Genomic DNA, 14,891 nt, shown 5'->3' on the forward strand with positions numbered 1-14,891 from the left:
AGGAACAGTCGGCAGAAATCAGTGTGAGTAAAATAATTGAAATTAGAGAAGGAAATTGAATTCCGAAGCTAGCAATTACATCTTAGCTAGGACATTAATTAACCATGTCCATTGCAACTTGACTTGTGATCTCCTCTAAAATGGCGTTTCCAATTACTAGCCCGATGTCCCTCTTCTGGGTTTCAAGATCTCTCCATTCTTGAGTTGAATCCGTTAGATCTGATTTCAACCATTGCTTTATGTTTGATTCATCACCACATCGCTTTCCCCATCCCTTTATTTTCCCACAGGTGACCTTCCCAATCTCCTCAGACCCTGAAAACTCTTTGCCTTTTTCTTCCCTGTCATGGCTGTCTACCAACTCCCTAACACAGTCGAACAGAAGCTGCCTTGTTTGCTGCAAAACCTTTTTCGATATTGAAAACCGGGAAGAATTAGACAAGTCAGGCTCTTGTAGTTCTGTTAATCCTGCACAACTTGATTTCCCTGGTGTGGTTTGAAGAAGTAAATTCCAGAGCGAAGCAGACAATATTGAGTCTTCCGTTATTAGCTTAGGCAAGAACAAACTTTTCTGCCTTGAGCTGGAAACCGGCCTTGCTGTTTTAGCTCACGAGAATTAGTACTGAATTTAGACCAGAAGGAAACTAAGAACGCTGAGCTTACCGTGGAGCTCATAGCAAGTAGAAAAATACTAACTGTTATCAAGTTGGGAGCCTCTTGAAGTAGATATATCTTCGAACACTGACACAGGGCTGTGCTGTTTACCGTCTTCCACGCAACTCCATTGAAACTTTGTATCTGCAGCAGCCTGTTAGCTTTATGAGTAAGCAACAGAACTTGATATTTTCCTAAAAAATTTCGAATGGAATCTTGCTTATGCAAAAGATAAACAGAAGAATAAGCGATAAAGCGTCTCTACCTTCTTTTCGCTTTGATCGTAGGGTTTGAAAGACTTGGAATTGTCATCAAACATGGATGGTTCATCTATATCAATATCTGAACATGAATTATACACTGTTGTGCTGCTAGCAGAGGAAAATCTATCAGGCTCTGCAGTATCTTTGTTATTTCGGTCCATCTCAGTGACATTAAGCTTTCCATCTTCATCAGCAGAATTCTTGGTTCTAAAGCCTTCAATTGTAAAGAGCTTGTTACATACAACTTTAAGTACCTTGGGGAATTGGGGAATACACTTCTTGCTCTTGTCTTGACAACCAGACTTCTTTAGAAACTTGCATGAATTGCCGTGGCAGCCAATGAATTTAGCTCCTGAATTTAAGTTCTTTCTCATACACCCTCTCTCCGCAAGGTAAACCTTTAAGATGAAAGGTTCTTGCTGTTCTTGGAGGAGCTCTCCAAGTTGCCTCGCTGGCTTGCCTGATGCTGTTGTCCTTGTGGCCATTTGAGCAGTGTTAGGCTGAATGGTTGCAAGAGTTGAAAATTGAAGCTCTATGGTCTAAATTTAAGCCTGTTCAGAAGGAGGGGAACAAAAAGAAATAAGAAGAAGATGAGATGGAGCATGTGCAAGGTATTAAATGGGAAAGACAGCGATATCTGTCAGTTTGGGACTGAACAAGAGCAGAAACATAAGGGCGATTGGGTATTTAAGGCTACGAAAGGGAGAGAAGGAAAGGACATATTCCAAACAATCTCAAGGTATTATAGCTTTAATACCACCCCAGAGTTCCAAAGATGTTTCATCTAGCATCTTCTATTCCAGTGTTTTGTTCATGTCATAGCCTGTCTTTACTTGAAGACTTCGACACCTTATTCAATGCCCTATCCCTCACATTCACCCCATTCGAATTTATTTTTTGTTTTTGGTACATTTGATGGTCCCAAAAGCACTTGTTTCTTTTTGAATGGTGTCCATAACTAGTCAAAATTGCTGATGGGAAATAACGCAAATTGAATGCTGAGAATTCCGGAATAGTTATATACTTATGACTGTTAGGAAAGCTTTTATAAACCTAATCCCAATCATATTTTTATATACATATTTACATATGTGAACATGTTTACATGCATGTGTATGAGCCTGGATTTCCTCTCCCTTTCCCCCAACTCATTGTCAGCCAGTCGATATCATGGTTCAATAAGCATGATATACAGTCTACTACTGCAAGTCTTTAATTATGAAAATAATGCTCAAAAACAAAGAAGAAGAAAAAAGAAAAAGAAAACTGCTTTTTTTTGCTTTTCTTGATGTCGGTTTCCTTTATGTTGATGAAAATGATTTGGGAGGTCCCAGCACTAGTCTGAACATGATTTCTGTTCATAAAGTAAAAAAAAAGCTGGGAGCGTCTTTTACTTGAGAATGAGATTGTAGTTGGTAGTAATGGAATGGACAGGGAGAGACCAAGTGGTAAAAAGAGAACCTGTGTCCGTATACTGTGGCTTACATTTATATGTCAACTAGTTTCTGATGGCGTAAAACCTATTCTCCCCACCACCATGTCCTTCATCAAGAACTTCTCGGGACAGATAGGGTTTTCGAATTTGAATCTTTAGCTGGATATGGTAAATATACGAAAAGGAAGAAAAAAACAGGAAAAGAAAAACACTACCTGGTAGACCACCTATTGAACTAAGCTATGGGATGCTAGATGGCCTCATTGGGTCATGCATATGACAGGAGCTGGTATGTTGCATCGACAATTGAGGAAAACCATGGCAACATGAAAATCGACCTGAACTGGAAATGCAAATTTATTCGATAGAACCCGTCAAGTACCAAATATGCTGTGCTATCCCTGCAACAACCATACTCATCCTCCCCATGATTCTTCTAATCTCTTATTATTATCTTCAAAGCTTGGTTTTGTTGCACCTAACCCACATCCATCTTTTACATTGTTATATTCTTAATGTGTTCAAAGAAAAAAATAATTATATTTGATAGAAGAAGTTTAACAATAATCCTACAATCAAATCCGATGACTTTTTTTAAAAGAAATATATGATATTATATATATTTAATTTATTAAAAAAACACACAATTATATTATTTTATTCAATTTTAATAATAAATTTAATTCAATCGATTAATTGATAACGCGTGGGTATCCATTCGGTTGAGAAATCAACAACCATCATTGATGGGATAGGATAATGGACCTTGTCTCCTTCCAGCACAATCTAATTAATACATGAAGAAGGCAATAGCCGAGTAGCCTTTTATCTTTCAGCTTAAGCATCCTATCTTTTGTTAATAGCCCTACCCTCGTATTGGTGTTGAAGATGAAGAGGACAAGATGATTTTCCTCATTTCAATGTCTGATTTTGTGCATTAATATGCAGAGATGTGAATGTGAGGCAACCGTAATGGACACGCTTCCCAACCTGCCAAGTTGAAATTAGGAACAACACGTGTGCCAAACTGACTTTCTGCATTTCCTCACAATCGAGGCATACCCAAGGGGCCTAAAGGTCTAATTGCTATGTGATGACCATAAATCATATGCAGCATTCGATAAGAATATCACTTTCCAAGCATGTACTAATTAATGTAACTATAGCCATCTCCCATGATAGCATCATGAAGAATTTAAATACATTCAAAGAGAATGAGAAGTGGTCATGCCAGTGTCAAGAAATGGGACGACCTAGCATTAGCATTACATTAAAGAGAATAATAACTTAAATGGTTCTAATGCGGTAGAGATTTCTGTACTGAGACTGGATTTTCAGCTCTCAATTTCTCAATTTTAGATTTAAATTCACCGTGAATTGACATGAGTGATCTCTGTCGAGAAGCAAAAGCAACACTAAAGTGTTTAATCTCTTCCTCGAGGTCTTTCCTTCGCTTTACTTCAGTGTTCAAGTCCATCAAAACGTTTTCCTTTTGATCATTCAGGAGTGTGAGCTTGTGAGATGATTCAGAGACTGTTTTCAGCAATGAATCTCGTTCTTGTTTCAACACCTGAAACTCTCTTTCCAAGCTACCATATCTTTCTTTAGATGCTTCCAGGAACTTGGTACTGAGATCTAACTCTTTCTCCAAGTTTTCATACTTTTCCCTGACACTGTTGAGTTCATTGCTCAGTTTCTCCTTCCAACAAGCAGTTTCTCCACCCTGAGTGCAGCCCTTCCACATTTAAAAACTAAATCTTAAAATAGGATAGAAAGCAGCCTACACTCTGTAATCATTTTTCTACTAAAATGTAGTTCCGATTTCCTTTTATCCTGGGAAGAAGCTAAAAACATGGCGCATTGCACAAAAGAAAGACATAAAGAACCCAATTACACTCATAAGCAGACACACACATGCAGAAAAAAAAAACATTTCAAAGTATCCTTAACAAGAGAGGTCATAGCTTCATTTATCCACAGTTTTGGTTTTGGTTGATGCTGAGTGCTTCTAAAATAAGCATAATAACTCCTCTCTCCAAGAGCACGTAAGAAAATACTTGAAAACCAACAACAGATATGAAATTTTAACCTAAAAGCACATGAATTCCAAAAGCAGCTAACTGTACCTCGTAAATTTTGGTTTATTTGTGTATTTATATTAGAATTTATTCAATACAGAAAAAGGATGGAACTGGCATAGACTCTTAAAGTATTTCTAAATATTGGTTGTAATGTAGTACAACAAAGATGAGGTTTTTCTTTTTTCTTCTTTCTGTAGGGAAAAACACAATTTTAAAGGAATTTTGGAGTAACTTTGTTCTCACTAAACAATATTTGACACAAACAAAGGAAAGATGGACGGGATATATAGCAGAAAGAGTTTAGAAAATTAGGACCCTGGAGAAGGAAACAAAATATCCTAAAACAATAACAAAGAATAGAATCATAATTGATGAATGGTATCCTGATAACTGTGACCAGGCAGCTACCTTAAAGTTGCAGCTGCATAAAGGAGCATTCGCTTGATCATCCTCAGCACCAGCTGTTTCTGATAGAATCAAGGATGTAATTGTGCTCTTCAATGTTTCAGAAAGCATTTTGTTGCATTCTTGAAATAGGGAATCATTCCCAGACGAAGAATTGTGACCATTCATTGCCATTGCAAAGTGGGCTTCCAAGGTTGAGAAAAGGGTTGTCCCAATTTCACTTGTGCCAAGGAGAAATTTTGCAGTTGAAGATTTCCCATCAGATGCAGAACTCTGTCATTGCACAAAGGGATGGAATGCATTAATGTTACTATTTCATTACACATTACAGAAAAAAAATGTTGAAAGAGGCAAATATAATGCATATTCACCTGCATTTTTGACAAAACATCCTCATAAATATCTTTGCAACTCACCACAGATTCACACAATCTTTGAGGCATTTTTCGAACAAACAATGCTTCTTGTTTTAGTTCAGTTAGTTCTCCCATTAGTCTGTCATTCAATTGTATTTGTTCTGCATGCTTTCTCTGTGAATGTAACAATTAAACAGTTACAGCATAGAAATGCATAGAAAGTATGAAACATTGAGAAATTAAGTGGTGAAACATGTCAATTCCCTAAGGTGCAACTTAAACAAGTACCTATATACTTACAGCTTCTTAGTGGTCGGTATATCCATAAATAACCACCCTGCTTTCTCCCAGGTCAGATTATCAGACAATTACGGCAATCATGTTTTGGAAATGAGGTTCAGTTATGCAGAAGTACGCAAAGATACCAATCAATACAAGTAGGCATTTAAGAAAGGAAAAGAAAATTCTTTCTGAAATGATGGCTTCATGCAGTTAACCTCCCTCGATAACTTAGTGGAAACTCTAATCTATGCCTTTAAAAGTTGACATTATTATCAAGTAAAAAAGTCGAATGCATAGCACGTACTGACCTGGATTTCATTCTTCTCTTCGATAACAAGTTCAAGCTGTCTCTTTAGATTTTGGAGTTCTTGTTTGTCATTCTTATTTGAACAAACCTGACAATGAATTTATGGAGTCCTTATTATGACTAATATCATCTATCACAGAAAAAGGCATTAACAAAAACATAATAGCAAATAACGTATATCATCCTGATTGCAAGATGAAGAATATATGACTTTGAATTATCAACTTACAGGAGTTACATCTTGCGGTGGGAAGGATTGAACTTTTCTTGCAGGAGTCGTCTGAAGAGAATCAAGGTCTGCAATGTAACCCTTGTTCATTTTGAACCAAGTGTCTTCATCAGCTACATTGCTAAAAGAATCTGGGAGAGGACTAAAATCTGGCAACTCTGAATAATTAGATCTCTTGGCAACGAAGGCATTAGGAGCCGCTTTAAAACAAGGGGTTTTAAAATCATCTCCTCTATCATTACATTCTTCCTTTGGGCTTTCTTTTGTGGAACCCTGCCCTTGCCAACAATAAATTTATAAAATTTCTCAGCACAGAGATATAATCGAAAAGAATAATAATAATGCACGATGAAACATTGACTCTAAAATAATGAATAATTCTTTAATCAGTCAACAACAATTTCGATGCCAAACTTCAGAATTAGAGAATGAAGAATTTCATGGAGATTGAAGATGATGAGCTCTACACCAAGTCTAAAATTCGAATTAACTATACTTGCAGATGACAATATGAAATGATATCTGCAATCCTAATTCAGTTACTGCCCTATACCACATGTAAATTTGGCCAAAGCAAGTTACACTTTTGCTGTGGATAAACATATAAAGATGAAGGTATAATGGGGCATGTATGCAGGTACCTCAAAGGGCTTAAGATTTGTCACCTGCATTACTGAAAGAAGCAGCTAAGAAGGGAGGATGAAAAAGTACAATTGTATGGCTAGATTAATTGTTCTTAAAGATAAATAGATGGGTTGATTTCCAAGTAATGTTGCTATTGGATACACAAATTAGGTGGTGTTTAATTTGTAGTCTAGGAGTCACAATTAGACTTGGGTGCCAACAAATTTACAAGTGCACCTAAAATAAAAAGAAATTTTCTACACTTTGCACAAGTTATACCTGACTAGAACTTCTATCACCATCGGAAACCAGACTACTTAGGTTTTCAATCTTCATCTGCTGGTCTATAATGCGCTGCTCACGTTCTTTGTGTAATCTTCTTTCCTCTTCCAGTTCCATTTCAAGCTTGTCACGCTCTAGTTCATACTGCAAATTGGAATATGAGCAGACAAATCACATATATATGTATATGTTAATAATTGGTAATACAAGATGATAATCCAGGTTCTGCAATAAACAAATAATGAACCTTGCACCCCGATCATTTGGCTCATTGGTTGGTGCATTATCTCTCTACCTAAAGTGCCAGGTTCGAATCCCCCCTCCCCAGTTAAAAAATAATAATAATAATAATAATAATGAACCTTAAGCATGTCGTTCCTCAGTTTTAATATCTCTTGCTCCAGCACCTCAGCATGAGATCCCTGAACAAAGTTAAACAATGTTAGTTTGTTTTTTTTGCTCTCATGTTAGTAGATATGACCTAATCCTCACCTGAAGCTTCCTGCGTAGCTCCTCTATCTCTAACTTTTGCCTTTTCAGTAAGGCTGCATCCGTCAAAATCTATAAAATAGTTAACCATGATCAGCTTAATGTCAAATTCATGCCAAATAAATTAAAACAAAAATGAAGAGAAGGAAATAGGAATTATTAGTCTTGTTATTCATATAATATAATAAATATTCCACGATAATGATATACAGACTAGAGCTGGAGATTCATATATTAGGTGATAAAGTGATCCAATGTAAGAAAATGAACAAACCTCATTCACTTGAGCACAATTAGTAATGCGCTTAGCTCTGCTAGCAAACAGGAGAGTTCCCTTTGTCTCCTCAACGTGAACCTAAACATATAATATCAAAATTAAACCAAAATGCTCTGTTGAAGATGCCATTTAGTCTCCACTTCTTCTCAAAAAGAAAAAAAGCCATATGATAATCGCACACACACACAAAATGGAAGGCTACCTCTTCGGGTGCTACAGTACATATAATTGAAGTTTTGGCATTTCCCCCTAGAGCAGGTTGGAGTATGCGGGTTAACTTGCTATCACGATAAGGAATATGTGCCCTGTACATATAAAAAATTTATACCATTAGAACATATTAATCTATTCTATATAGATGAAGATACTTCTCACAGGATAAGCAAAGCAATTACCTTTGTTTTGCACCATCACTCAGTTTGTTAATTACATTACCAAGAACCATTAAGCTCTTGTTAATGTACTTTCCTTCCTTCAAACGTACTCCGCCAGCGCCAGTCTTCGCAATCCTCTCAGAACCAGCCAAATCTACCAAATTCTACTTTCAAGTAAAAATGAATTGGCATAAAATTAACAGAACAAAGTAGAAACTTTATAAAAGAACAAAAAAATCTTCAGCATGACTAGATACAAACCAAAACAGAGACGCGAATGGCATCGCTGCTTGAATAATCACCAAAAGAGCTGGCATCCTTTCCCTTGCTCTCTATCACCTAGATATGTAAGATAAACATCTCCAATATAAAAAGTAATATTCAGCAAATAAATAGAGTAATACTCATGTTCAACAAATATGTTAAAGAACATACCATTCTGAATATTGTATGAGACCTACTACTTCGTGCATTCATATTTGTCTCACCAAAATGCCTGTTAACTGTAAAAAAACTAATTTAAATGAAGTATCTTAAAAAAAATGCTGTCCATATAAAACGAAGGGCAAAAATAAGAAATTTAAAGAACCTTCTCCTGACTGTAGGAGGTTCATCACTTGTTCAACATTGTTCACAATTTCTTCTCTGAGACCTGCAACGAAAATCCCACGCTGAAAAAACAAGAAAAATCAGTTATTTTTAGGCATTATGGATACACAATTGAAAGTTAACCAAAGTTTGAAAGATGGCTGACCTCCAAACTCTCATGAATTTGCAATTTTTGATTCTCGACCGTGAAAAGGTCGTTAATCTCTTCATTATAAATTTCCATGTAGGAAACTCGGATGAGAAACTCCCGATCAGAAATCTGAGAATGTAATTCAACACCAAGAAAATGAAAGTCAAAGCTTTAATTTTGAAAAATGTAAGCACAATTAAAAAAAAAACAGCTTTTGAAAAAGCCAAATTGATCCTAATTACTAATTACCGTCTGTATTTTATGAAATATATCGTTAACTGCTCGATGAATAATTCCGGGATCGGTTGATGAACCATTCATAGTGAAGGTTTTGCCACTGCTCGTTTGTCCGTAAGCAAATGCAGTCCCTAAAAAAATTTAAAAGGTGTAAATATTTAACTAATTGATCAATTTTTTACACAGATCATCAAATTAGGGCTAAAAATTTGGAAATTATACCGTTAAAACCGTCGACAGCCGCATGAATAATATCCTTGGTAAGAAGCTCGTAAACCTTCGCATTTGAGCAACTCTCATCGAAGACATGATCTAAAACAAAATAAGAAAATTTTCAAGGATTGAGAATTCGATTTAAAGAACAAAAAAGGAAAAGCAGGGGGAAAATGTAATTTACCGAAAGAGTAAGAAATGCCAGAAATTGGAGTGCCTTGGATTTTGTGAAGAGAGATTCCGTTATCATCGACTCTCCAGTAAGTTCCAGAAGAAATTTCTTCGGAAATCGAAGGTCTAACTCTCACCGCTACGCAGATCTTCTCCATTTTTCCCTTTCCTTCTTTGGAGTGTTTCTTTTTTTTTAAACGTTGGGTCGCAGAGCGCAGAGGCGGGATCTTTTATGCTCTGTGAAGGGGGAGGAACTGGATTTGAATATTTTGGGTTGACGGGAATACCCTTAAGATTAAGTGTTTATGACGTTGGAGGATCGGGGATTGGGACCCGCTAGAATGGGTCCTTGGGGCCCATATTTTGTTTGGGTTATGTGACAATTTGTCTTTCCCACAATAAAAAAAATTAGAAAAATCTTGCAAAAATTTTGAAACTATTAAATCTTTTTGGTTATTAAGACCCCACACCAACAATATTTTTTACAATTTTTATAGTTAATAAATAGTATTCTTGAACAATTGGAGAAAATATTTGACGTGCGACAACATTTTGGGTTCAAATTGAAAATTTTTTTTCTTTGATATTGGAACAAATTTGGAAGTTGATCGTATGGCATTTTGTATTAAATGCTTAAAGTATAGAAATCAAATCATGTCAATAAAATATGTGCCAAATATTTTTGGTACAGATATTAACAAATGAATACTCAATATATACATCATCGCTACAAAATAATAATAATTTTAAAATTATTATTTTATATCAAACGAAACTTCGTTAATAATTTTAAAAAGGAAAATATCGTCTTTGTCTGTGGTCATGGCCCATGGCATCAACATTGCCACAGGCCCCAGCAAGGAAGTTTTAAGACCCAATTTTAACATGTGTATGGACGTTACATTAAGCCCGTATAGTTGTAAGGGCCAAGTTGGCCTAGCCTAATTGGAGATATTAAAACCTCTATCATTATTTCATTTATAATTAGTTAGTAATTAAGCTTAGATTAAAGAAAATTTAATATAGGACTCCATTTTGAGTTATGCCTCAGCCATAAAACCAATAATAACTAGTTATAAACCATTAATTTATAGAATTTATGTAACACGAGATGATTAATAAATATAGTTCCTCTCTTTGTGGATTGTAAAAAAGAATGAAGTTCTCTTTTAATCAAAAAAAGAAAAAAGATTGTCAAAAAAATTTAAGCAATCAATACAATTTTTTTTTCTGATATAAGAGAATGAATTTACATGTTGTATGAATTAATATACATGAAATTTGTATGAAAGACTTTGGTTGACCACCGACCACTTAATTTCATAGAAAAATAATTAATCAAAATTAATTGTTCATGGTCCTTATTGCACCACCTCAAGAAAGTTCCATATTTCAAAAAGAAAGAAAGAATACCTTTGTTGTAAAGTCTACAATTGATGCCATAATTAGTGGATGATAACAAAGATGAGTTGGACAAGGCTTCAATTTTAAAGTATTTCTCACCCAAAGCAAGGAAAAAAAGAAAGAAAAAGAAACATTTACAAATCAGTGAAGTACGATGATATCATATACTGTCCTTGCCAAATGTCCTTGCCAAATGCATGTAATTGAGTCGATTTTATACCTTAATGATACATGAACGAATTCTCAGTCAAAAAAGGGATACCGCTTGTTAACTTTGTGAAACCCTCTCTTTACCATTCATTCTTCTTTTTGTTTTTTTTTTTCATTTGTTTAGCTGAGCTTCTGAGAACTTGCAAATTAAGAAAGAGACAAGAGAGGAGGTCACCATATATCGAGTTTTTTGCAGCAAACTTTGGGTGGTGTGAGATGATCTTAAGCTGGGAATTAAGCAGAAAGACAGGAACCGACCATTTGTCAACATATAAGCCAACTTCAGGAATATATGCAGAAAAGCAATGGAATATCATCTTTGAAATTTGGGTACTGATCAGATCATCAACTCATGGCAAAAGAAGACTGGCTCTTAGTCAATTATGTTTATTTTCTCGTCCATCTTTATTTATTTTTGTGGTTGGATAATCAAATCTATCTTTTCTTTTTGTGTTTTCTAATTTTTTTGGTTGATATGATGGGGGCTACAGATCCACAGTATCCAAATCCATTCCCTGCACCTGGATAAAAGAGGCCCCGTCATCCTGGGAAATTTCAGAGGAATAAATAAACTAATAATTGTCGTGGTGTAGGGACATGCATGCTTTTTTAACGCAAATTGGTTTTTCCAAGTGAAAAACCAAGTCCCATTTGTTGTTCATTCATTGTCTACGAAGGTTTAGTCTTTACATCATAATCCATTACAAAATCTCACTAACAAAAGGGAAAAATGAAAAAGACAAAGATAAAAAGAAGGCTAGGGTTTCTTTGCTTTTTTGACTCGCATGTATTCGGTTGGTTCGTTTAAAGTTCCAATTTTTTATGGTTGTGGACTTGTCTAAAAGTTTCTTTCTTTTCTTTTTTTTTTTTGTTCTTTTAATTTAAATTTTCATGGGTGGGGTATTAAGCTATATACTTTCATGAGTTTAGACCTTTAACAACTGGAATATTCCAGATAGTAATCATATTTCATAAGATGACAGGCAGAAATATGTGACAAATCTCATCAAATTTTGATTGTAAAGGATGAGAAGACTTAATATCATGTTAAAGGATGGAGATTATCAACTTTCTTTTGTCTTTCCCCCATCCTGCAAAATAGCACATGATTTGTTCTTAAACATTGAGGTGACTTTTGCTTTTTTTCCCCCAAACATTGTTAAATATTGAAAGGGGTAAGGAAAAGTGAAGATTTGCCAAGGAAAGTAGTGAACTCTGATTGAAATTATAATGATTTCATTGTGCATTTTTATGGGTAATTAGATGTACTAATTTTGGAAGTTCCCCTTGCAACCTCATCCTTCCTGTTTTGGTATGAATTCAACTATTCAAGTGCATTACAAAATACCTTTATTATTGCGATTCTTTTTGAATAGAAAAATAATATTAAAAGGGTCTTTTTTTTTTCTATATTAGATAAATGTAAAAGCTCATTATATATGATGAGATAATTCTCAATCTCCTCTTTTCAATATTAAGATTTTTAGATTCCTATAAATCGATGAGATAATCATACATACTTACAATTAACTTAAGTATAGCTTATGGCGAAAGGGTTACTTTGCATTTAATTAGCTTACCTGTTGGAATTTGGTTTAATGGAGAGTTAAAATTCAAAACTCATATCCCTTAATTTCCTTATTAACTATATATATTGAAAAAAGACATGGATAGTTTACATCAATAGAACCCATTAACCTTGAACATGTCGGAATCTAAACTCAAGTATTGAGGGAAAGGAGGTTAAAAATACAATAAGCTGAATTGAAGTTTTCGACAATCCACTTAAAATGTGAATTAATAATTGAATTTTTAATGAAGGTCAACATTAAAAGAGATACACCAATTTTATTTTTTTTTTCATAAAATTGTAAATAAATAAGGTGAAAAGTCTTTGCATCATGCAAAGCACTAATAAATGAGGGGAGATGGAATATATATTTATTCAACATTTCACCAGATAATGAATACATTACTTGTCCAAAGTCCATATATTTATTGCTCTTAGATGACATTTGTGACAGAAAGCTAGCAACTCCTAGCACATAATCTATTGATTTTGTCACGTTGAATTATTACGGCAACATTTTTACCACGACTAACAAGTTAAAAATAAAAAAAATGCCTAATTAGAGCCTATCAAATTCTACATCGAACTCTCACTTAAGCTGCTATATCAACTTGAGCACATGATCGTTCTATGTATTTTTATTAAAAGAAAACTATAGCTTCAGTCGTGGGGATCTCTTAAAATTTTATAAGCTTTAACGCAAGAAGCCTACAAACCGCCCACGAAAATTATACCAAACCACACGTACAGATCCCTGAGTGCGCTTCAAATTTTTGTCGGTTGCTCCTTTTGTGGCAAAGAGAAGTTTAATAAATTCGTCAAACATTTTAATTCAATCCCATAGTAATTCTTCATTAAAAGACGAAATAAAGCATCGCATTCAGTATATACAAAAACCATTTACTCTTCTAACTAGCTAGCAAGACACATGCAAAAGCTGCTAAAAAGAAAAATCCTCATAGCAAAAAAAAGGTAAGACGACTTGAAGATCTTTTTACATGATAATAACGTGGGGTTTATCAAAAACCACCACCTTTTTTCTGACCAAATGTTGCCTAAGAAGAGAAAGCTCAAACTCTTTCATTTGCTTTTCAAATTTTCCAATGGTTTTCATTTAATTTAAGAGCTTTTTTATTGGGGATGTGATCGCATTTTAGTTAAGTTAAAAGCTTCAATGCAGGCTATTGTGACTGCATGGCGGCTAAAGTCCAGTATAGATCCAAGAGTTTGGCCCAAAGAGCTTCGGATTCGGATCTTAACTGTTCATTTTCTCGCCATACAACGTGACAATGATTAATAACTAAACTTAGCCGGTTCTTAAGCTGCTGGTTCTCTCTGTTCAACCGGTTCACTTCCTCCGTGACGTTCTCCAGGTGCCTCTTCTTTCGCCAACGCGACCGCCTCGCCGACTCTCGGTTTGATATCATGCGTCTTTGCTTCCTCTCATCCGCTGAATATATCGCCCGACTCGAACCTTCTGAACCAGAGTTTGGACTAATCGGTTCATCAGTTTCAAGATAAGATAATAACTCTTCAACTTCTTCAGGTGTAAAGACGGTTTCATGAACCGGTAACTGAAATTGAACTGCTTCTTCAGTGACGGACATTGAGTTAATTAATCCAAACCACTTACCACAAAAAAAAAAAAAAAACACAAGGGTTTAAAGCAAACCAACCAAAATGAGGCTAGAAAAGAAAAAACAAAGAAGAAAAAAGCGGTTTTAAATTGATACTAGGAAGGAAGAGAAGAGGGGAAAAGGGAAGGATCGAAGAGGAGGGGGAGGGTTTTTAACGAGGAGAGTGAAGGAACAAGTGGGGTCCTTGTAAACAAAAGATTTTGGAAGGTGGACACCTTTTCCAAAGCATTGTTAAATTACTAACAATTTCTTTTTTAAAATTATTCATGGTTTATTTTTTTTTTAACATAAAGGTAGTGGGGGTCATATTTTTCATACTTTTTTTTTTTTTTTTCCACAGAGAATTGGTGGGTTTTGGCCCCTGGGGCAAGCTTAGGTTTACCTTAATCACGAAGAATCAAACAAGAACAGATAAAAAAAAAAAAACAAAACTGCTCGAAAAGTGATGTTTATTAGAAAGGCAAAGACGAGAAGTCATGTGGGATACGCAGGGGGCGAAAGGTGGCTGCACCAAAAAATTTTTTTCAAAGAGAAAATTTAAAGGATGAAATAAAGGTGTTGCTAGAGATCTTCGAGGGTCTACTAAGTAGGGGTTACGTGGATTTTGTCGGTAAGCGGTTGGTAACATGAAACGCAAATGTAATGTAATGGG

General features: G+C 35.1%; 3 protein-coding genes across 4 annotated transcripts; all 3 read right to left on the bottom strand.

The window, feature by feature from the left end:
* Window positions 1-42: 42 nt before the first annotated feature.
* On the bottom strand, window positions 43-1,835 carry LOC18591939 (uncharacterized). The gene is made up of 3 exons (XM_007018382.3): window positions 920-1,835; window positions 697-808; window positions 43-597 (listed from the first exon to the last, which is right to left on the bottom strand). The coding sequence occupies exons 1-3, from the start codon at window positions 1,400-1,402 to the stop codon at window positions 95-97; spliced, it is 1,098 nt and encodes a 365-aa protein (XP_007018444.2). The 5' UTR covers window positions 1,403-1,835; the 3' UTR covers window positions 43-94.
* Window positions 1,836-3,468: 1,633 nt separating this feature from the next.
* On the bottom strand, window positions 3,469-9,690 carry ZCF125 (P-loop containing nucleoside triphosphate hydrolases superfamily protein). 2 transcript variants are annotated; one of them, XM_018125336.2, is made up of 18 exons: window positions 9,432-9,690; window positions 9,257-9,346; window positions 9,047-9,165; window positions 8,813-8,926; window positions 8,648-8,729; window positions 8,494-8,561; window positions 8,320-8,397; window positions 8,080-8,222; window positions 7,887-7,989; window positions 7,682-7,762; window positions 7,411-7,479; window positions 7,281-7,340; window positions 6,916-7,062; window positions 6,013-6,285; window positions 5,785-5,871; window positions 5,210-5,368; window positions 4,842-5,111; window positions 3,469-4,075 (listed from the first exon to the last, which is right to left on the bottom strand). In XM_018125336.2, the coding sequence occupies exons 1-18, from the start codon at window positions 9,574-9,576 to the stop codon at window positions 3,650-3,652; spliced, it is 2,514 nt and encodes an 837-aa protein (XP_017980825.1). In that variant the 5' UTR covers window positions 9,577-9,690; the 3' UTR covers window positions 3,469-3,649. The 2 variants fall into 2 exon arrangements, with proteins under 2 accessions (XP_017980825.1, XP_017980824.1); XM_018125335.2 differs by having other exon boundaries at window positions 3,469-4,087.
* A 3,737-nt stretch (window positions 9,691-13,427) lies between these two features.
* BZIP4 (basic leucine-zipper 4) lies at window positions 13,428-14,415 on the bottom strand. Its single transcript, XM_007018386.3, has one exon. It carries the CDS (start codon window positions 14,207-14,209, stop codon window positions 13,784-13,786), a length of 426 nt encoding a protein of 141 aa, XP_007018448.2. The 5' UTR covers window positions 14,210-14,415; the 3' UTR covers window positions 13,428-13,783.
* Between the last annotated feature and the right edge of the window lie 476 nt (window positions 14,416-14,891).

The sequence above is a fragment of the Theobroma cacao genome, chromosome 8 (assembly GCF_053813885.1).
Source record: "Theobroma cacao isolate CCN51 chromosome 8, ASM5381388v1, whole genome shotgun sequence".
Classification (NCBI taxonomy): Eukaryota; Viridiplantae; Streptophyta; class Magnoliopsida; order Malvales; family Malvaceae; genus Theobroma; species Theobroma cacao.

Bases quoted from the DNA above. Each gene is read 5' to 3' on its own strand.
- BZIP4 (XM_007018386.3), bottom strand. From the start codon at position 14,209: ATGTCCGTCACTGAAGAAGCAGTTCAATTTCAGTTACCGGTTCATGAA.
- ZCF125 (XM_018125335.2), bottom strand. From the start codon at position 9,576: ATGGAGAAGATCTGCGTAGCGGTGAGAGTTAGACCTTCGATTTCCGAA. The intron at 8,927-9,046 runs GTAATTAGTAAT...TTACATTCTCAG, and splicing joins TATTTCATAAAATACAGACG to ATTTCTGATCGGGAGTTTCT. The intron at 5,369-5,784 runs GTCAGTACGTGC...TTACATTCACAG, and splicing joins AAGAGAAGAATGAAATCCAG to AGAAAGCATGCAGAACAAAT.
- LOC18591939 (XM_007018382.3), bottom strand. From the start codon at position 1,402: ATGGCCACAAGGACAACAGCATCAGGCAAGCCAGCGAGGCAACTTGGA. The intron at 809-919 runs GTAGAGACGCTT...TAAAGCTAACAG, and splicing joins ACGATCAAAGCGAAAAGAAG to GCTGCTGCAGATACAAAGTT. The intron at 598-696 runs GTTAGTATTTTT...GAGCTAAAACAG, and splicing joins AGGCTCCCAACTTGATAACA to CAAGGCCGGTTTCCAGCTCA.